The 22,229-nt window shown below is 40.3% G+C and overlaps 1 protein-coding gene across 1 annotated transcript in view; it reads left to right on the forward strand.

Moving 5' to 3' along the window:
- The window catches only part of SVEP1 (sushi, von Willebrand factor type A, EGF and pentraxin domain containing 1), a 169,625-nt gene that overhangs the window by 87,638 nt on the left and 59,758 nt on the right, over positions 1–22,229 (forward strand). The window contains exons 20-32 of the mRNA XM_065549724.1: positions 63–154; positions 2,038–2,134; positions 3,180–3,293; positions 4,273–4,386; positions 5,586–5,787; positions 6,556–6,713; positions 7,909–8,110; positions 8,817–8,992; positions 10,640–10,764; positions 16,567–16,690; positions 17,222–17,392; positions 18,877–19,050; positions 21,299–21,418. Of these exons, the coding sequence (XP_065405796.1) occupies positions 63–154; positions 2,038–2,134; positions 3,180–3,293; positions 4,273–4,386; positions 5,586–5,787; positions 6,556–6,713; positions 7,909–8,110; positions 8,817–8,992; positions 10,640–10,764; positions 16,567–16,690; positions 17,222–17,392; positions 18,877–19,050; positions 21,299–21,418 (1,869 nt within the window). The remainder of the gene's footprint in view (positions 1–62; positions 155–2,037; positions 2,135–3,179; positions 3,294–4,272; positions 4,387–5,585; positions 5,788–6,555; positions 6,714–7,908; positions 8,111–8,816; positions 8,993–10,639; positions 10,765–16,566; positions 16,691–17,221; positions 17,393–18,876; positions 19,051–21,298; positions 21,419–22,229) is intronic.

The following is a 22,229-nucleotide window of genomic DNA, read 5'->3' on the forward strand; positions in this document are numbered from 1 at the left end:
GCAATGCAATTAGGGTCTTGTCAAGCTGCATTAACAGCTGCTTTCATAATAATCCTGTTTAGGTTTTGGCTCTACTTTCACAGCGGCCGAGGAGAGTGTAATGGTACCAGTCTCTCCAGAAAATATCAGCAAGCAGTACAAAGTCAGCAGTCAGGCAAGGACAAGATTTTTTTTTTTTAATGATGCTAGCTCTAATGGAAGCAACAGAGTATCTGATGCCAATATTAAATGGCTAATGCCTTCCAGAGTATAATTGTGATACTGAGTTTACTTTCCAAACTAGGCAGCTATATTTACCATGGGGGCTACCTTTATTTGATTAAAGTGATCAAACATTGTGCCCTATAACTCCATAGCTGGCTTATATATATATATATATATATATATATATATATATATATATATATATATATATATATATATATATATATAAGTCCTTAATTAACGGCCTTATGCAGCAGAAATAAAAAAACTGTATTCACATTTTCTAATCATCTCTTCCACTCAATGGTAATTTAATAGTGATTCACTAAAATATTGTATTTTAAAATTCTACTACAATAATAGAACAGTAGTATTTGGGAGAAGGAGATTTGATCCAGTCAAAGGCAGTCTTAGATTTAGAAGCATGATAACATTAGCCTGTCATAAAAAATGTCACTAAACTTTTATTAAAAAAAAAACATAAAACCCCCAACTCCTTGCAGTTGGCAGGTCTGCCCCTCATCTGATCAGTAGCTCCTATGCTGGTGATCAGTGTCTCTTTTATTTGGTCTCTTTTTCATTTTAGTCTTCCAGGAGATTACTTCTGGCTTCCAGGTTCTGGTTCCGAAGTATTTATTTTCATTTATTTGTTTTGATTTATATAAATTTAAGAAGAGATGTCAGATATGGGTCAGGTATGACCCATTCTGCAAATCCTTTCTCCTTTGATTAGCCCTCTCAAAATACATGGGACCACTCACATGAGTGGAGACTGTTCCCAGGACTGTGGGTTTGCATGAAAGGCCCCCATTGTTGTTCTGTCTCAGAATCAGGTTGTGAGAAGCTACATTACATGAATAAAGTTGGTAAGTGATAAATTAGACCTGAACTATTAGCTTATAATACATGCAGTCCACAAACTTAGGCCCCAATACAGCAAGCATGGGAGTTTTCCCATTTAAGTCAATAGGACCATTCATGTACTTAGTTAAGCACATGCTTGAGTGATTTGCTGAAGTGAGGCCTGCTACCGAAGTACAAATAAATAACAATAACTAGAATGCTAACATCTGAAAAAGTCCCTTTCATGCCACTAGCTTTGGGTATTTATTTCTGTATTTTTTAGATTAGGGGTGGCTAAAATACAGCCTGTAGGCCTAATGCAGTCCACAGTGTGCCCTGACTCACCTCTCCCAGTAACTACCGATGGCTAATGGCAGGGATACATTACCAACCTCTGTGGAGAGGAACGGAATGAAAAAGAAATGTTAGAGAACTGTGGGGTAAAGACATTTTTTTTTAAATGCTGTTACATGTCAGTCATTGTTAGGTTCTGTAGAGAAAGAGCTGCAAACATCTAGTAACTCTTAAATAGAGCACCCAAAACTCCCATTACAAGTATTAACTTCAGCTGTTTAGCTGCTTCCTCCATGGAGCAAAGAATGGTTAAGGGGGAAATTGACCTCAGAGAAGGCACTTGCTGTAGAAGCTTGCTGAAAAATTGCTGCTGATGAATAGTCTCACAGTTCAGCACATCACTTAGATTTTATGTTATAAACTGTGAGTTGAGATTGTTTTACACAATTACAAACAAAAGATACACATACTCTATAAAGAAACTAAAATCATAAGAGTAATGAACAAGTCAATGAATAAAAACAGAATTTGTGTCACAGACATATGGAGCGCTAAAAGGTTATGACCATGAGTTAGAGGTTTGCTAGGTACAGTGAAGTAGTTTGCTGTTTAGATTTGGAATAGATATTTGTCTATGTAATACACATAGTTGTATCTCCACGTCTTTGATAACTGTACTGTTCCCATCTGTGACAGGTTTTTCATGAGTGTTTCCTGGAACCATGCCATAATAATGGCACATGCAAACAACTTGGAAGTGGGTACATTTGCATGTGCCCACCTGGATACACAGGTAAAGTGTGTGTATGTAAGGGGGACATTGTTTCATCATGTGAGGTAGTTAGAAAGTTCTGTTCTGAGGGGAAATTATAACTCCCAGCAGAAAAAGCAGATAATATAATTAATGGAAATCACTATTGCTGACACAGGTTATTCATTATTCTTCATATTTAAAAAAAAAATGAAGAACTGTTCCCTTTGTTGTTGTATGGTTTATCTCAGTGTTTGTTCTCTAAGAGAGATTTTCAAAAGGCTCATGTTGGCCTATACCCCGGGTAGGCAACCTATGGCATGCGTGCCAAAGGCGGCACACGAGCTGATTTTCAGTGGCACTCACACTGCCCGGGGCCTGGGCCACCGGTCCGGGGGGCTCTGCATTTTCATTTAATTTTAAATGAAGCTCCTTAAACATTTTAAAAACCTTATTTACTTTACATACAACAATAGTTTAGTTATATATTATAGACTTCTAGAAAGAGACCTTCTAAAAACGTTAAAATGTGTGACTGGCATGTGAAACCTTAAATTAGAGTGAATAAATGAAGACTCGGCACACCACTTCTGAAAGGTTGCTGACCTCTGGCCTATATTGTCTCCTATTGGCGTTAATGGTAACATCCCCATTTACTTTAATGTGAGCAGCATCAGACCAAGACTGAATATATTTGAAAATCCCACCCCTTGACCACAACTGTGATCAGCAAGGACTGAGAAACTCACACTGCAGTCCATTAATCCCATTAGGTTCGCCTTTGCATGTATCCATTGTGAGCTCTGCAGTTGCTCCAAAGCAACTGGGTATGTTATATTCCCCAATGATTTTTTTTTTAAAGGTAGAAATGTGCTACGTTTGAAGATCTGGAGCTGATCAGCGTGTATTTTATTATTGCGTGATCTGCACTGTACGTTTCTGATAGCAATTGTCACAGGTCTCTGGTAAATTGCTGTGTTTTTAAAGCAAAGATAATAGTCTGTAATGCCCTCTGTGTTTCTGAGTGATTTAATTATACTTTCTTTCTGTGTTCTCAGTTGTGATCCTGCTTTGTTTTTCAATTTAGGCTTAAAATGTGAAAAGGAGATTGATGAGTGCAAGTCAACCCCTTGCCTCAATAATGGAGTTTGCAAAGATGGCATTGGGGTGTTCATTTGCCAGTGCCAACCAGGCTATACAGGTGACAGAAGCGATTTCATTGCTTTATAACTCCTCTTTGTAAGGGTGTCAGTTACATGTTGCATAAATAAAATGGACCTGTTAGGGTTATGCTTATTTCTTCCGTGACTTCCATGGAATTATAACAGGGGTGAATCTGGCCTATTATTAGACAGAGAAAACCTTTGGTGTAGGTGAATATTTTGTGAAGTAAAAGGATTAATATTCAAGGTGTGTGTGTGTGTGTGTGTGTGTGTGTGTGTGTGTGTGTGTGTGTGTGTGTGTGTGTGGTGTAACACTTCTGTTCCTAAAAAGGGAATAACAGTGAAGAGATATTAATGAGGCACTTTTGTGGAAAACTGCTAATGAAACCTAATATTGTAAGGCCTTGATTCAGCAAGACACTTGTTCAGTTGCCTAACTTCAAGCATGTGAGTAATTCAATGGATGCCTAATTGATACTTTTTTATCTTTTTTCTTAGAACAGGAACATTATTGAAAACATGCACACACACACTCTCTCTCTTTCTCTCTCAACAGCACTTTTCACATGCTTGAAGTCTGGCACCTGCTTTTGTACCTTGCTGAATCGAGGTGTTAACTTATTTTATCATTAAATTGCTGATTATCAAATAGGTATCCTCCTTCTATGCACAGATATAAAAAGACCTAGTATTTTCCACCTAAGCAGTCCCTACCCTATATCACATTATCCTATAAAAGCTTTTTATAATCAAGATGAATTAAAATTATACAGGTGGTGCTGAATGCTTTTTAAACGTTGAGCTCCACTGCCTCCAAAGTCTCAATAACTACGTGTATGGATGGGCAACTGTTCACATTGAATGGCATCCTTGAAAGAATTTATCTCCTGCTCTCAATAACCTTTTATGAGAAATATTTTGCCATTATGGCTTTCAAAACCGATCACTACAGGATACGTACCATGTATGTATTAAAATACTGCGTATATCATGTCTTGTAACTATTATTGCTTGAAGGTTTACTGTGTGAGGAGGATATAAATGAATGCAGGTCCAACCCGTGTGTGAACGGAGCACTTTGTGTTGATGACATCAATGCTTATCACTGCACATGTGCAGAAGGATTCACAGGTAAGCTGTATTTCTTGATTGATTGTTTTTATTTATTTTAACCAGAAAAATTTTACCTTATGCTCACTAAGAAGTACAGTGTAATTCAAAATTATCTCCATAGATTTGCTATGGGTGTGCATTGATCTAGGCATGTGTAGTATTTAGATGAGAAGGTCATGGTCTGGTGGCTTCGAACACATGACTGGGAATCAGGAGATCTGGTTTCTGTTCCCAACTGTGTATGAGCTTGAGCAAAGAATAGTGATATTCATCTTGATGAAATACTTCTGAGTTGATATACAAGTGTTAAATACTTTTATTATTTATTTATTTATTATTATATAGCAGCATATCCATGGGCCAAAGCCTCCCCATCTCTGTTAGAAGTTGCTTCCCATCCCATTTAGCTCTGCAACTTTCTGTTGCTTTGTGTCATGTTAAGGAATGATTTTCTTTTCCTGGGTTTCCAGATTGCCACAAAGCTTTGACTTTAAATCTTACGCAGTTTCTGCAACTTTGCATATCTCACAACTTGAAACTTGATGCACAACTAAACTCCTGGATGGTTTTCTTAAAAAAGTAAAAGGTTCCAACCTCATTTCCATTTTAGCAATACGTTCTCTTCTCTGTATCTCTCATCATTTACTCAGAATGGTGTCTCAGCTTCTGATTGTGTGTGTGCTTTTAATATATGCTTGGGGCCCATCCTGCACTCTTCACACACACAACTTCCTGGGAATGTATGGGTTCATGGGAATTTTGGTGATGAAAGATCCAGCCCTTAACCCATATTGGAACCTGAGTATCGTTACTTTACCACTTACAAACTGACAGATGAGACATACTTCTTATTTGAAGAGCCCAACTTACTAACAAAGTTGGTAGCGCTCATTTCTGTACATTCCCAGAAAAAGTTTGTTTTTTAAAATGTTGACAAATGTGTAATGAGGGTTTTATTTCTATAACTGTGAAGCTGATTCCTGCGTCTCCTCTACAGTTGCATCCAATCAATGCAATATACTTTATGCTGAGGAAAAAAGCCAGCCACTCAGCTAATCTGTTGTTTGCCGTTCCCCAAAGAATTCTGTATAATTTTAATTGTCTTCTGGATTTGTCAGAGACACCGAATCCTGGAAATTGGTTCCTGATTGTTCCTAACAGATTTTGAATCTTTTTAAATTGAATGTAAACCTTTGCTTTGGTCTCTCTCTTCCCAGGCACTCACTGTGAAACGGAGGTGAATGAATGCCTTTCAAACCCATGTCAAAACAAGGGCATTTGTGAGGATCGGATCAGGAGTTTCCACTGCAAGTGCCTTCCTGGGTTTACTGGCGTCTTGTGTGAAAAAAACATTGATGAGTGTCTCAGCAGACCCTGTAAGAATGGAGCCACATGCAAAGATGGTATCAACAACTTCAGGTGAAAAACTGCTGACGGACTTCCTGTAATAAGCAAAGCCAGATGTGCTGCAGTGTCTGGGTTTCCCCAAAGATTTTAGCAAAGCTATAGGGCTAATCTGTCAACTGGTCTCAACATGCACCCCAGTGTGGGAGAAAGGTGGATATTTAAAAAGAAAAAAAATGTGATGGTGTTATTTTAGCTTTTGTTAAAGGTGTGATAGATAGTGAGGAGAATGTGGCGGGGGAGGGGTAGAAAGTGAGAGTGCCTTAGGGCTGCCACCCTTACAGTGTGAGGAAACTTACAGGGTACTATTTTCCTGAATCAGTTTCCCCCCAGGCTGTATTGGCATGGGGAAGGGGGGAAGGGGACCCGTGGCGTTTTTTACGTCCTATTACAGCGTTGAACAATGATCATCAATTTGTGTATCCCACATGATCAAGTTTCCTGTGATTGTTGGGCTGGGGGAAGATATGGGCATTGATGGACCTCAGCCCTTCCTGTCTTCTATTTTTATGTTTCATCAAGATGAACCTGGACCAAAAAGTTTGTTTCTGGATCCAGATCAGAACTTCTCTGGTGTTTATGGGTGTTCTGCTCTGGTCCATTTTACAGAAAAGGACCCGTCGTGAATTTCAAGGGTCCATACTATTGGAGTGCCTCTCTAATGTTCTGGCTTTTTGTAATGTAACTGGATCTCTCGTGGAAACAAAGAGTGCCTCCAGCCTACAGATGTCTGAGCTTTAAAAGCGGCCACAATAGAAGAATGTTTTTTGTTTTCATCCTCAGGTGTCAATGTGTGACGGGGTACACAGGCCTGCACTGTGAAGTGAACATCAATGAGTGTGGATCCAATCCCTGTTTAAACCAAGCTACCTGTGTGGATGCCTTGAACTCGTACATTTGTAAATGTCCCCCTGGCTTTACAGGCAGCAGGTGTGAAACAGGTACACAGGACCACAGTGTCAGCAAAAGGTGGCTTGACAAAGCTTCTGGGCAAGAATGATGCCAGCTGAGTTAATACCATATGGCTTCTCTATACAGCAGCTAGCAGGGTGGGGTTTCAATCCTGAGCAAAGCCGTTGCAAGCTACAGCAGTACAAATAATATTAATAATAAATTTCAAATGTAGCCTGTAAATACAAAGTAACGTCCTGCATGCTAGCAAACACTATTTTGATAATGTTTTTCTTTGCTTAAAAGCACAGTACCCTTTCTGCCGTGCACTATAGGCCTGTGAAGTTCAATTTCAGCTTCTTTCACGTGTCCTAGTTATTAAGCTCTTTGTACTTCACATACGACTCATGATGCTTTGCATCTGAAAGTCACAGATATCGTGGTAACAAAGGGCATAAGATTTCCACTATACAGTCTTAAAGTTAACTGGTCAAATTCCAACCTGGTGAGATTCCTTTGACTACAGCAGAGACAAATTTGACTCAATAACATTTCTGTTTTAGACAAGACATTAACCTTTGATACCTATGTGGTGGATCTTCAGATGGAAGTTAAAGATCCAATGGCAATTTTTAGGAAGGGGCAGTAGACATGCTGGTCATCTGTGCATCATCTCCTCTCTCCGTAGAACAGTTTCTAGTGTCCAGGGCTTTATGAGAACTACTACTGAATGCATAATGGGTGCTGCATTTGCACAGAACATGCATTTTATTTCTTTGTAAAGCACCTTGCAATACCTTGAACGTGAAAGACACAAATTCTATTCCATAACTGCACAATATACTTTTTAATTCCATAAAGAACCATGCATCTATTTGGTCCCATTTTATCCACAGGTCCTATCAGGCACTTTTGGATTTAGGATGGCCAGATGGACATATTAGTTGTATGAGAGAGGACCAAAAGGCTCATCCAATGTTGTGAAAGGTTCATGTTCATTATCTACCAGAAAATTACAAGATTTTTTTTTTTTGTGCTTCTTAAACCCAGCATCTTTTCTAGGTATTGAAGGCTCCATGTGAACACCTTGTAGGCTAGAAATAAAATATTTCTAGTTCGGTCCAGTTGAAAGCAAATACTTTTAGCCTGGTTGTGGTTAGTTTTATTGCATTTGATTAAGCTTCATTTAATTTGTTGATACATTTGCACGAATGTAGATCTGAAAATTGTTCTTGTTTGTTGCAGAACAGTCCTCCGGTTTTAACCTGGATTTTGAAGTGTCTGGTATCTATAGCTATGTCATGCTTGACAATATTCTCCCATCACTTGGTGATATCACCTGTGCATTCTGGATGAGATCAACTGACACTACTAATTATGGGACTCCAATTTCTTATGCAGTGGAGAATGGAAGTGACAATGCATTTCTGCTAACAGATTACAATGGGTAAATCAATCAATAGTAGTATTATCTTTCTTCCTAGATTATAACTGCATTTTAATTGATAGAGAGGAGTCTGAACTAAAACACCAAATTCCAATGATACATGTCTTTGGGGAAGTTCATAGCTGAATCTGAATCAAAACTGTGTAGCTGGAGTTGCCCTTTCTTACTGATTTTTCCCTGTGATTAATTCCAAAACCACTTTTGGGGGCATTGGTGTCTGCAACAAAGTAGCGATGCTCAGAAGGCAGAATATTTCTTTCTGTCTTTTTTTACACAGAATAAAAAAGATGTATTTAATGTAATATTTACATAAAAAAGGAGCTTATCAGCAGGCATATTGATTGCTGTGACCCTCTGGCCATGGTCTGCGAGATACCAAGAACAACTCAAGTTTAGGAATCCACTGAAAAACATGACTGAAACTCCTTTTTGTGGTAATATTTACAGAGCTAAACATGTGGAAATTGCCCCTTACTTCACTGTCTGTGAGTATGATCATGATGACCCATGTCTTCTCTTTGGGAACAAATATGGCAGCAGGGATTTCCTGTGTGAGCTGGGGAAACTTAACCTCCTTCAGTAAATTACTTTTCCTATGTAGGGAGTAGCCAGCAGGAAGAAAACTTTATTTTCTTGAAAGAGAATGTTATATCTATTAAACCTCTGCATGTCATTGAATGTGCCTTGGTATCTGCTTTTTCTGCAGCTGGGTTCTTTATGTGAATGGGAAAGAGAGGATCACAGATTGTCCCTCTGTGAATGACGGCAACTGGCATCACATTGCAGTCACGTGGACCTGCATGAATGGAGCCTGGAATGTGTATATTGACGGGAAGTTGTCTGATGGAGGCAGAGGTCTATCTGTAGGATCAAAAATCCCTGGTATATCTTGTTAACGTTTGTTTGGCTCTGTTTCTTTTCTCTTGTTATTGTAGGGCTTGCAAGGCTTGGAAGATTTTGTTTATTTCTGTGTTCAGCATTTATGTAGAACTGAATTCTTTCATCCTTCTTCAGGCTGGGTAGTACCTTAGTCCATGAGTAGTCTCTCATTGCAACCAATGGGAATATTCATGGAGTAAGGTCTCATACCGGCTGCGTAAGGATGGCCGAATCCTGCCCATAGAAGAAATGCATTGACTAAATTGACTAGAGAATGTTTTAGTGAGAATTGATCTCATAACTGGATGTCTGTGTTAAACTCAGGAGTGATTTTGGTTTGGAAGCGTGTACTTAGAGGTTTTTTCCTCATAATTTTCAGGCCTATTTTTGGAGTTTAGTTTCAGTAATATTTCTTCCTCACAGTATATGACATGTTTTTTACATTTGCTAGAATATGAATGACAGACCTGTTTTATGTCCACTTCTTTCATTGTTTCCTTTGATATGAGGAAGAAATTAGGATTCATTTATTGTTAGAACTTAACCCTTTCCCTGCTGAAATCAGTGACAGAACCCCCCATGACTGCAACTGGAGGATGATCAAGCCCTTAACTACGTGCTTGAAAATGAAAGACACTTAACCAGTTGCATGACATACAGTATTTGGAGTGTTTTCCATTCAGAGCAACTGTCACATTGTAGCGTTAAAAGAACATGCAATACGTTATTGCATGGGAGAACCGAAGAGCAGTGGAAGGTCCATGCTTTCCAGAGAAAAGTACTGGTCATTTAAAATCTTTTAACTTCATAGCCCGCAGAATGAATATACCATTTTAGAACAGTCTTCTCAGAAACATGGTTTCTATTTTTAATGGTGAAGCTCCTGCAGGTTTCTGTGCTCCCTCTGTCCATTCCCAACCACACTGTGGCTCTCTCCGAAACCTGGGCACAAGCCAGAAAGGCATGTGGCACCTCTGTCCTCACTCGCATGCCTGCGTGATGCCACCCACAAACTGGGTCTCCAATGTTAGTACTAATATTAGATGAGATCAAACAGAATTTACTTGTGTGGGGCGTTACAGCGTTTACCATCAAGTCTTACATGTGGTTCAGTTGTTTGGAATCAAATATTCCTTTTTTCTACATGGCATTTTAACTCTTTGAATAGTTTTGAAACATTGAGAAGGGATCATTTAAAGCAACAGTTAACCAACTGTTACTGCGAAATATCCTATGCCAATTAATAATTCATAATTACATTATGAATTGTGTTGTAATATGATTCACAGTAAAGCCTTGTTTAAAGGTAATCTCTGAGAAGAAAAGGCCTTTCTTAAACAACTGCTTAAAAGAATCCCCAGTTTCCAGTAGAGGTTAATTTAAATTTTAAGATCACTGCTACTGTTTCTTTTCTCTTGTTAGGTTTTTGGAGTTTGTCAAGGCTTGGAAGGTTTTGTTTATTTCTGTGTTCAGCATTTATGTAGAACTGAATTCTTTCATCCTTCTTCAGGCTGGGTAGTACCTTAGTCCATGAGTAGTCTCACCAATTTTTGTGGGTTCTTTGGGTATTTGACAGTTTTTGCTATAAAGTATTTACCATCATCAACCACTGTACAGAGCCGTAACATTTTCATTTTAATTTGCGTTTAGGTGGTGGCGCACTAATACTTGGACAAGAGCAAGACCAGAGAGGAGAAGGATTCAATCCAGCAGAATCTTTTGTGGGCTCTCTTAGCCAGCTCAACATCTGGGACCATGTCCTATCCCCACAGGAGGTGAATATTTACTTAATAGTTTGGAATCTGAGCAAATGAATGAAAACTTAAACTAGTTTTTAATGCATTTTTGCCTAATGGGCATGATCCAACTCCCACTGAAGTTAATGGGAATCTCATCGGGCATAGCTGTATGTCAACGTATATGGAGTAAGCTTAAAATTGAAGATTTTGGCAGAGCCATTCCTCAATAACTAACTCAATGGGGAAGAGCGAAAGGGAAGGAGAAAACATACACAAAATATATTGTAACCATAGTAGAGCCCTCTACCAGAGAAGGGAGGAAACTCCATAAAATCTACTAGAGAACTTGCTCTGCAGGTCTCATTTACATGGGAAGCACTAAGGCTTGATCCTGCTTCTGCTGAAGTCATTGACAAAACTGCCATTAACTTCAGTGGCAGATGATCCAAGTCAAAGAACTACAGTGCTAGGCACTATGGAAAACCCCAAGGTACGTAGATAGAATGGAAGCTGTGAATGCTCAGTACCTCTGACAATCAGGCCACTTTTATTTAGGTACCAAAAATACGGATTTAGGTGCCTGACTTTAAGCCCTGAGGTTCAGAAATGTAGATCCTGCTGTTGGAAAGTAAAGTCTAAGGATCAATGTTCAGCATGAGCTGGGACTCACAGGAACAGATCTCTGGCTGTTTTTCCTCTCAGAAGAAAACAAGTACCTGCTCTTCATCTGATTTTACTTTTTTTAATTTTCTCCATTTTGCTTTTTAAAAAATAATAATAAAATTTAAAGGTAGAAGAGATAAAAAAATAAATCTTTCAATGCAGTGTCTGACCGCCCCTGTTCTGACAGTGTGTTCATGTCTGCTTTACCTTATGCCTTTTCTGCACTTTGTGTGTTGCCGAGGGTTGTATTCTCATCTTGAATCACAGGGATTTTGGTGCATCACGATAATGTGGATGTGAGTTTGAAGAAGTGCTCATTTCCTGTGCTCGAAGTCTTCACTGCTGTGCCATTCAAGTGGGATTTTCAAAAGCCTCTCAGCCCTGGCCTAACTCCAGTCCCGTTGACAGGAATGCAGAACCCCCCCGCACTGACTTCAACAGGAGCAGAGTTAGGCCAATGAAAAGTGCTTTTGAAAATCCTACCCTTCAATTATGGTATGTCCCATAATCCATGGTCTTAATGCTAAAAAACAGATGTGTAGACCACAACAGGAAAACTTGCCAAGTACATTTCCCATAAACTTTTTACCTCTTTTGTTATGAGAGCTTGAAATAGTAAATCATCTTCATTGTCTGTGTTTATTTCAAAGTTATTTTATACACTAGAGCCTTAGCCCACTGAGATTATTTGGTAAGCCTTTTCTTCCTACAAGCCTCTATGAAACGGAACGGAATAACGATGTACAGAATAGGTTGTGTGACAGACCCAGACCGGTTGGGTGCAGGAGTCTGGTCGAAGGAAAACACACTGGACACTGAATGAATAGTTTTCTGTTTCCTGAGTGACCAGGGCAGGGGCTACCCCAGAGCAGTCAGGAAGGTGCTAGAAGCAATTAAGTCAGGCAGACTCCATAAGACACCTGGAACCAATTAAGAATGGATTAGAAGCAATCAAGGGAAACAGGCTAATCAGATCACCTGAAGCCCATTTAGAACCAGCTGGGACTAGTTTCAAAGGAAACCCCTTCAGAGAGGCTGGCTGGTAGGAGCTGGGGGTAAGAAGGTGTGTTGTGGGAAGACTGAGAGAAAGACAGTGGGCAGTAAAAGACCCGGGAGAAGAAGCATGGTCAGCTACCAAGGAGGGTGCTAGGAGGGGCCGTTTGGGGAAGTAGCCCAGGAAGGGCCATAGCTCCAGTAGTATAGGAAAACTATCTGTTGCCGTTGCCAGTTAGGGTCCCTGGGCTGGAACCCAGAGAAGAGGGCAGGCCTGGGTTCCCCCTGACCTCCCCCCCACACCTCTACACAAATGCTCCCTGAGAAGGAAGACCGGAACTAAAGAGGGTTCTTACACCAAACCTGTTGACTGGCGGATGATGAAGGTGGCTCAGTAAGCTGTAACCCAGGCCTCTAGGAGGGGGGAGAGGCTACATTGAGGGTCAGAGCAAACTTCTAAGGCAAACCCTAACCGCCTAGAAGCACAGAACACCCCCTCTCCCCCGAGGCAAAGCCGGTGTTCTGCCACAGTTGCCAATTGAATAAAAGAGAGGCTAAATAAATTCTTTAAGACATCTTTAGATGTACTCTTAGCTGTCCATCGACATGTTCATCTTCTTCAGGTCAAACCCAATGATTTTTCATTTTTGCTGTAGTCTGGGTTGGAGTTTTTTTGTTTTGGTTTGGTTTGTGAGTGAGGTTAACACTCATAAAAGATGCTGACCTGACAGCAGTGGAAAATGAAGTTCTCTGTACGTCAGTGAGTGGGAAGGTCCCTTCCCCTTCCCCATCCAATATCTTCTTACCTTGCATCTGCACTAGGGCGATGTCCCCCAAAATTCCAAATGGTTCCAGAACAGTTTGGTGCCCTAGCCTGGTAATTACCATTTTTCAGCAGCCCGTACTGCAGGAAAGAGTTTTTTGAAGATGCTTCAGTAAAAATAGGTCAGGCTGCTGGTGCCTGGTCCGTGCACCAGCTCCATCCAGTTGTACAATCTTTTATACTTCAGTGTAGATCAGGCCAAGCAGCGGGAAGGGAAGTAAGAGTGGTTTAAATACCTGCCCTCCTCACTGAGGGTGCCAACAAGATGCTAACTGTGACATGTGTTTGTGACGTGGACACTTATCCATCAGAAACAGGACAGACACCAACCACCCATTTCGTGCAGGCCACTGACTTTTTTTTTTCCCCATCCAGCATGAAATATTCCACAGCTTCCGCACAGATTTGCATGTCTATTCTCCTAACCAGGCCGATCCCCTTCCAGTCCATCGCTGTGTGCAATGAGAGAGGGGGTTAAACCACACTAACGCTTTCCTCCTTGGGCTGCTCTTCCTTATTCTTCACAATTTTTAATCCAACTTTGCATGTGGCCATAGAAAACATTCCTTTTTGCACCAGGGAATTACTAGGGTTGCTCTTCAGCACAGCCATGGAATGCACTAGTTCAGTTATCAACATGTTTTCTTAATTAAACAACCATTTTCCTTCAGAGGGGTACTTCTGCCCTTCATAATAGAGGGATGGAAGCCCTTAATCTTCTTTTACTGCACATTTGTCTTCTGTAGGGCATTTATCACTTTAAACAGCTTCTTGGCTGAGAGCAATGCTTCTGTCTTAGGCCAGCTAGGGAGAGCTGTAATATACTGAATAGGGCCTTTGCAGTGAAGTTATGGCTTTACAGCTTATATAAGGGCTTTTAGACTCTATTCCAGGAACTATTTTAATTTCTTTTCCTGCAAACCACAGTGAAATCGGTGAAGGCTGATTCCAAGACCTTACTTTCCACTTTCTTCACTCAACTGTCTAATCATCCCAGGTTTTATGTATTTTTTTTAAAAAGCCCATAAATACCGTCACTTTTAAAGAGAGTTAAAAATCTTTCTGTGTGTCCAACAGAACTTTAGCCTCTCTTGCAAGATGATGCACTCAGCGCACTAGGACCATGTTTGGGGTCACTGCTGAATGTCTAACATGACATCCCATGGTCACAAACCTATCTACATTTTTTTTCTACTGAACACTTAAGCTCAGGGACTGCATACTGTGCAACCGGGGCTTTTGCCCCAGATCACTTCTGCTTGGTGACTAACGCCCTGTATTTACAATTTTATGGAAAGGAAAGGACACAGAAAATAAATCAATCCTCTATCCAACATTTACCAGGCATGTACAGGTCACAACAGCAAATGTTAACTTTTTTGAGTGTCCATGTCTCTTGAGGAAAACCCCCATTAAACCAACATATATCCTTCTCCCACACTGTACAAGGATGCATGGCTCAGGTCCTGGACACAGGGCTGTATATTTCTACTTGGCCACTGAACTGCGAGGAGAAAATAAATGTATAGTATTAGTGTGTTATTAACAGAAATCCATCAGTGAAGAGAACAAAACTTGCAAAAAGAATTTTCGACACAAATCAGATGACCTCCATTTCATTGTGCGCAGGAAAGCATTGTGATTTCCCCCTTGTATCACCCAATTGTGGTGTCTAGGTCTTCAAAATATCCATTCAGTCAAAATCTGATATCACACTATCAAATGGAGCCACCTTGCCGTCTCCTGCCAAAAGGCAGTTTGCTCAGGTTTGCAATGCACCACTGCAGATGTGGCAATTCTAACATGGTGAGGAGTAAAGGTTTTTGCATTCCATTGCTGTTCCATAACAAATCTTCCCATCAAAAGCAGTCCACTACTAACCTTTTTATGCTGTTTAACTTAACACCGTGAACCACATGTTCCCATTGCTGAGTGATGGTGGGAATGCTGAAGTGCACCATCTGTGCATTCTTTCTATATATATCTCTGTTCCATATTTCCTGATGGTCATAACTATAGTATATGTCTCAAAATACTGTCATGGCTACATCCTCCTCAGAAAAACAATGACTGATTCTCATTAACGAGGTTTAATCTATTGGATATACATTCTGGTTATGATTTCGTTATTGTCTCATGGTGTGATTGAGTTATGGTACATGACTTTTCTGCCCTCAGGTACAAATGCTTGGAACTGGAAAATCTGACATTTCCATGGGAAAGTCTGACATTTCAAAATTAGTTTTCATTCCACATCAGAAAGAAATACTGCAGTTTCCCATAATTTTGATGCAGAACTCTCAAAATGTTACGTGTTGATATTGTCAGAACATAATATATTGTAAAATATTAAATATAGTGAACATAATATAATATAAAATGTAATCATACATGTAATAAGATCAGTATGTTAATAGAATCTGAAAGTCTAAACAAAATGTTTCAAAAGGAGAAAAACCAAAATATTTTTAATCTTGTCAAAATTAAATGAGAAAGTCAAAATGATTTGACATTGAAAATTTTACATATTCCCACAAAAGATTGCAATTTTGACTAAACTGCATTTTTGTATGGAAAACTATTCCATCAAAAAATTTTCATCCAACTCGGGCTATCTAGCCATCCATTAATCTAACAACATAGCAGTTCCTTTATCCTGTCCTCATGCATCCCAATTTCACATCCAGTGCTCACTAATGGGGCCCAATCCTATTTCTAGTTAATTCCCATTAACTGTGGTGTCTGCAAAATCTAGCCTATCATGTTTTGCAAAGTCACAGCCTGGTTTATTTAAGGAATTCAGAAAACTTGTATCCTGGAAACAAGGAATTGTCTTTTTTTGAAGTTTCATGTTGTGTTTTCTGTCCTTAAAATTAGGTATCAAGAAATAAAACTATTTCAGGACCATCACTCTTCAAAATTCATATTCCATTGTTTCTAATGGTAAAAGTTTCCCTTTACAAATACTTGAGAATCTACTCAGATTCTTTTCCCTCATCTGTTTTTAACCTGTGGGGTAAATACACTGTTCTGCTACATAGACATACATAGAGGTGTTTAAATTAGCATGTTTCCTACATCGCCTGTAGGACAATACTCTTCTGTCAGATCCATCCATAGTAAATTGCTACAGTGTTCCACCATCGCACTGGTGACAATAGGTGATCCAGACAAATAAGAAGAACAGAATACCTATGAGCTTGCTCAAAAAGCCAACTAAAGTCATGGAAAGACTCTGACTGACTCAATGTGCTTTGAATCAGATGCTAGATTCAGTACTGCAGATGTGAGAGGTGTTCTTTTCTTACAAAGCTGTCTGGTAGTTAGCAAACTGTCTAACCATGTGTTTTGAACCTTAGGTAAAATCCCTGGCTACTTCCTGTCCTGAAGAACTGCAAAAAGGAAATGTATTGGCCTGGCCGGATTTCCTGCCTGGAGTTGTTGGAAGAGTGAAGATAGATTACAGGAGCATGTTTTGTGCTGGTTAGAACTTTATCTCGTACAAGTATTTTTGTTCCGAGTAATAACACAGTAATACTTTTTATAAGGTTAAATGTGCTATATTGTGACCCCTGTCCTACTAGCCTTGAATAAATTATTTTGATAATTTAATGGTTGGAACATTCAGTCTTCATTCCTAAAATTCCAGTGTTTTATAACAAAAGTTCATTGGAATCTCAAACAGAGAATTATGGCTTCCTGTATTGAGATGTTGAAAGAGTGATGATTGATGATATTGGATCAAATGGAGGATTTTTCCACTTATTCATGCTCACGATAGTTTGAATATATTATGGTACCTTTTTGTTTCCTCCTTTTGCTTGGAAATATCTTTTAGTTCATATATGTTGATGTAGTGAAACTCTTTGAATCTGGAAAGAATGTATACATTTTATAGTATAACACTTTCCATTAATATCATTCCTAGATATTACAGTATCACAGATACTTAAATAACAAATACATTTGTTTTGATTCAAGGCTAACTCTGTTGTGTGTGTGTTTTGTCCTCAGATTGCCAATCCTTAGAAGGATCCATACCTCATCTGCAGGCCTCATCGACCGATTTAAAGCCAGGGTCAAAAGTGAGCCTTTCCTGTGATCCAGGCTTCCAAATAGTGGGGAACTCTGTCCAGCACTGTCTAAATTTGGGACAATGGACTCGACCTCTTCCCCGCTGTGAAAGTGAGTAGATTGTGTTAGCATAGCATCTGCAGGCTGCTATATCAGTCACAAGCCACGCTTAGGAAATCTTGGCTTCTGTTTGGATGCAATTAAAACAAAGACTTCTGAGAATGTAACACAGACCTGATGATTTATCCAACGTCTCACAGTTTGCCAAATCTTGCCCCTTAGATCATAAGCAAATTTGGAAAAAAGCTTAAAAAATCAACTGTATCTGACTTTTTTTTTTTTTCAGCAATGGTGAGACTGAGGCAGCCATGTGGCAAAATTCTGCTCCTGCTACATCTGATTTCATAGTATTTGGGGAGGTGATGTGGTGCAGTAGATAGAGCATTGGACTGGTACTCAGCAGTGTGGGTTTGATTCCCAGCCCTGTCACTGACTTACTGTGTGACCTCGATTTCTCCATCTGTAAAATGGGGATAATTATACTTCCTTTCTTTGTAAAATACTTAGAGATCTATGGATGAAAAGCGCAATATAGGCCTGATCCAAAGCCTATAGGAGTCCATAAGGATCTTTCCACTGACTTCAGTGAGCTTTGAATCAGGCTCTATGAGGGCTGGGTTATTACTATTAGCTTGATCCACTGGGAGTCTTTCCTTCCTTACTGCTGTCAAAGGCTTGTGTCCTCTTCCCCTGACATTCATCCTTTGGTATTATCATTCATGAAATTGACAGAGTTCTATCTGACTGTGGTAGTTACATGGCCTCCGTTATCATGATATCAAGCATCTCGCAACCTGTGGTGTTTTTATCCTCACAATATCCCTGTGAGGTAGGGAAGTGCTGCTATACCCATTTTACAGACGGGGAACTGAGCCACAGAGAGACTTATGGGCCAGATTTTTAAAGGTATTTATAGGCACTTAGCTCCCATTGCACTCTGGTCCTAAGTGACTTGTCCAAGGTCACACAGTCTGTGGCAGAGTAGGGAATTGAATTGAAAAAACATCCCCATACCTGAAACTGATTAGCAGCCTGGTTGGCACCCTCAGGCATAGAGTCTGAGATTCCCTCTCACTTTGAGACATGTCCCTTGTGCACCTGAGTTGAGACATTGACTAGGGATGTGTGGAGAAACTTGCCGTTTTGCTGGTGGTCCTGGCCCTCTTCTGTGGACAAACAGAGGACTTCAGTCTCTAGGGCTGTCAGACCTTCACCTTTATGAACATTCTATTCACATAGACATGTTTTCATATGCAGAGAAAGTGTATTAATCCTCAGAGGCTCTTTCACTACAGTCTTCACTGTGCATTTCTTCTTCACTAGAAAATCCTAGCTGTAAAAGCTAAATTTTAAGGGCCAAAGTCATCCCCGATATAGCTTCTTTGACTTCAGTGGAGCTACACCAGGCATGTATTTGGCTCTGAGATTTCTTCATGAGTTGAATCTTGTGCTAACTGCACTGGCGCCAAGAGGTAGTTCATGGAATGTGTCTGGTCGGCTAACAAGTTTTTACTCTCCTTGCCTGTGGTGTGTAGGAATCAGCTGTGGAGTGCCTCCACCTTTAGAAAATGGATTTTATTCTGCTGAGGACTTCTTTGCGGGTAGCACAGTTACCTACCGGTGCAATAATGGCTATTATTTGTTGGGGGATTCAAGGATGTTCTGCACTGACAATGGAAGCTGGAATGGCATCTCGCCGTCTTGCCTTGGTGAGATATGTCACTTATCGTGTCTGTATTATTGATGTTACAGGCTAAACCCTGCTCCTCTTCCTCTCCCAAAACTCCCATTGACTCCATTGGGAGATGGATATTGGTAAGACTTGCAAGATAGGGCCCCATGTGGTTTACATTTGAATTGTGTTTATTTTATTTTAATGTTTGTAGTGCTCATCTCACAGACTAGGCTCATTAAGTCATCAAAGAACATGAAGTCCATGTTAAAAGCAAAGCCAAAACTCTTCCAGTCCAACATAAGCTCCCTTTATGCATGACCTCCATTGCATAGCACAGCCTCCAACAGACTCCTTTACCATCTCCAAACTGATCTCACCCCATCTGTTGTTCTACCCTCTCACTATTCTCTCCCTCACAGAAAAAGCCGGTGAAAACAGGTCCATTTTATAACAGGTCCTAAGTTCACCATATCTGGGCCCTGCCAAGCCTTGCATGGTTTCTGAAGGGCTCGGAACCCAAGTCATAGGATGTTAGAAGCCAAGACCTTGCACTACATGCCAGGGGTCTGAATCTCCACTGACTGGCACATTGTGTAGTCATTTACACGGGTGAAAAGTGAGAGTGCATTGGGGGGGGAAACCAGCGTGCCTGATTCCTCATTGCCCTGCACCTTATGCAGTCATTTACACCAGTTTAAAGTGGCTGTAAAATGTGACAAGATCAGAATAGCAATGATTTACATGCCCATTGCTGTAGTGTAAATTTACATGCCCACTGCTGTAGTGTAAAAGGTGCAGCATGTTGGAGGAGCAGTCCCTACCATTCTGATTTGATAGCATTTTATATCCACTTTGAGCTCTCTTGACACAGGTATAAGTTGGTTACAGTGCGTGCAAGGCAGTTGGGAATTAGACTCCCCATATGTTTTATCTCTTAGGATTTTTCGTCGCCATGCACCAATGTGAAAAACCTTTTCCGTTTAGAATTATTGTTTGTATTGGATTGTTTGGTTAAATGGTTGAGAATAAGTACACACTTCTAAAGAGTAGACAGCCTTACTTTTGTTTGTTTGTTGCCCCGTCACTCTGCATTGTTTGCAGAGACTTGGATAAATGCTTTGCTGACAATAACCATAGCAATGTGTTTGCATTTATGGAGCCCATGCAACAACTGTTCTGTTGAGTAGTTCTTAATGAAGAATTTTCCTGCCCCAAAAGGGTCTGGTTTATATAAGGAATAATCGCTGATGCTGGGGATTTTTCAGTGAGATAGTTTTGAACCGTTCCCTACAATATGTAACTTGTATACATACCAAGCATGTTTCTCCACAGTAGAAAGCCAGTGATTAGAATATGAAATGAAACAAACTGGGGCAGAGACTGTCTCTTTTTTTGGATTGTTGGTGACAGCGCCTAGCATACTGGGGCTTAGATCTTTGATAGAGGTTCTTAGGCACTATCATCATTCATAGAATATCAGGGTTGGAAGGGATCTCAGAAGGTCATCTAGTCCACCCCCCTGCTCAAAGCAGGACCAATCCCTGGACAGATTTTTACCCCAGTTCCCTAAATGGCCCCCTCAAGGATTGAGCTCACAACCCTGGGTTTAGCAGGCCAATGCTCAAACCACTGAGCTATCCCTTCCCCCCCATAATTCACATAATTAATAATAGTAATTATAGATTTCTACCTCATTTTAACCTTTCCGATATCAGACAGCTCCAAACATCTTAGCAGGCTTCTAATGCAGTAAGAGTCTATTCAGCACAGAAAGGACTGTCTCTGTTTTATGGTCAAAGTGCGTACCTTGTGAGCTAAGCACTCATGTATCCCATTTTACAGATGAGAAAGCTGAGACATAAAGAGGGATTAGAGTAGATTTTAGGGTGAGACAGTCCTCACTCCTATCCTTTTGCCCAAACCATTAGGGTACACCCTCTCTAAGTATGAACTAAAACACCTATTCATTTGCCTTCCTGGAAACAAAATAATTGGCATAATAGGACATATCCTGGACTCAGTGGGAGTATTCCCTGAGTGTGGAGTAACAGACTGTGTCCAGTTTCCCCTCATGTTGGCAATCTTTTATTTTATGCTAAATTAACTGTTTGTATAAATATTCCATTTTATTATTCTATGTTTATTTCCACTGTTACAATGCATCAGAGAAGTGATTCAGTTAATGGTGGGTTTTTTAAATGATTCTACCAGACATTTCGAGTGATGTAAATTGAAAACAATGTTCATTGCAAATACTGCCCTCGGGACATTTATTTTTGCAGATGTCGATGAGTGTGCTGTTGGATCAGATTGCGATGAGCATGCTTCTTGCCTAAATACAAATGGGTCCTACGTATGTACTTGCATCCCTCCTCATACAGGCGATGGCAAAAAATGTGCAGGTAATGAGATCAAATTTTCAACGACCTGGGGATGGGAAAGGAGACCTACTCTCGCTTTGTAGATGAAGTGCCTCTTTGTGGTAAAGGGATAGCGGGTAAAAAAAAAAAAATTCTTTCTTGTAACCTGAGCACATTTACTTTAGAAATCACGAGACCATAAACTTAGATCCCCACATTGCCATTTTTATAGCATCATGCTTCAAAGTAGACCTGCACTTTCAAATGCACAAAGAAATACATAAAATGTAGATGCCTAAATATGGATCGGGGTGCCTAACGTTAGGCACTGAAGTTTGAAAATTTTGACCTAAGTAACTTGCTACGGTCAAATGCCAGCGCAGTGGTAGATTTGGAAATGACATGACTCGCAGTCCAGTGCCCTATATGCCTGGACCACACTGTCTCCCGTGGAGGGAAAAAATGAGTTTGGAACTGGTTAATGCAAGAAGTCCCAATGCAAGAAGGCTCAACTGCACTGAAATCAATTCAGTTGCACAAGCTTATAGTGGACCCAGATTACATCAGGAACAGAGAAAAGCTGAGGAGATTCTTAAAAATGCATATACCGTATATACTCGTTCATAAGCCGAATTTTCTTAGTAAAAAAGGGAAGCACCATGGAAGGGGGTCGACTTATGAACAGGTATAGAGAGGGAGAGGTGGGACACAGCCCCTCCCCCCAACAGAGGCAGCACAGCCAGCAGAGACAGAAGGGAAGAGGCAGGGCCAGAGTCTCTCCACTTCTGGCCACGCTGCTCTTCCCCCAGGACTGGCAGGCTGCAGCCGTGCCGCTTGGCCCCGCCCCCCAGAG

This window comes from Chrysemys picta, chromosome 6, assembly GCF_011386835.1.
Source record: "Chrysemys picta bellii isolate R12L10 chromosome 6, ASM1138683v2, whole genome shotgun sequence".
In the NCBI taxonomy this organism is placed as follows: domain Eukaryota; kingdom Metazoa; phylum Chordata; order Testudines; family Emydidae; genus Chrysemys; species Chrysemys picta.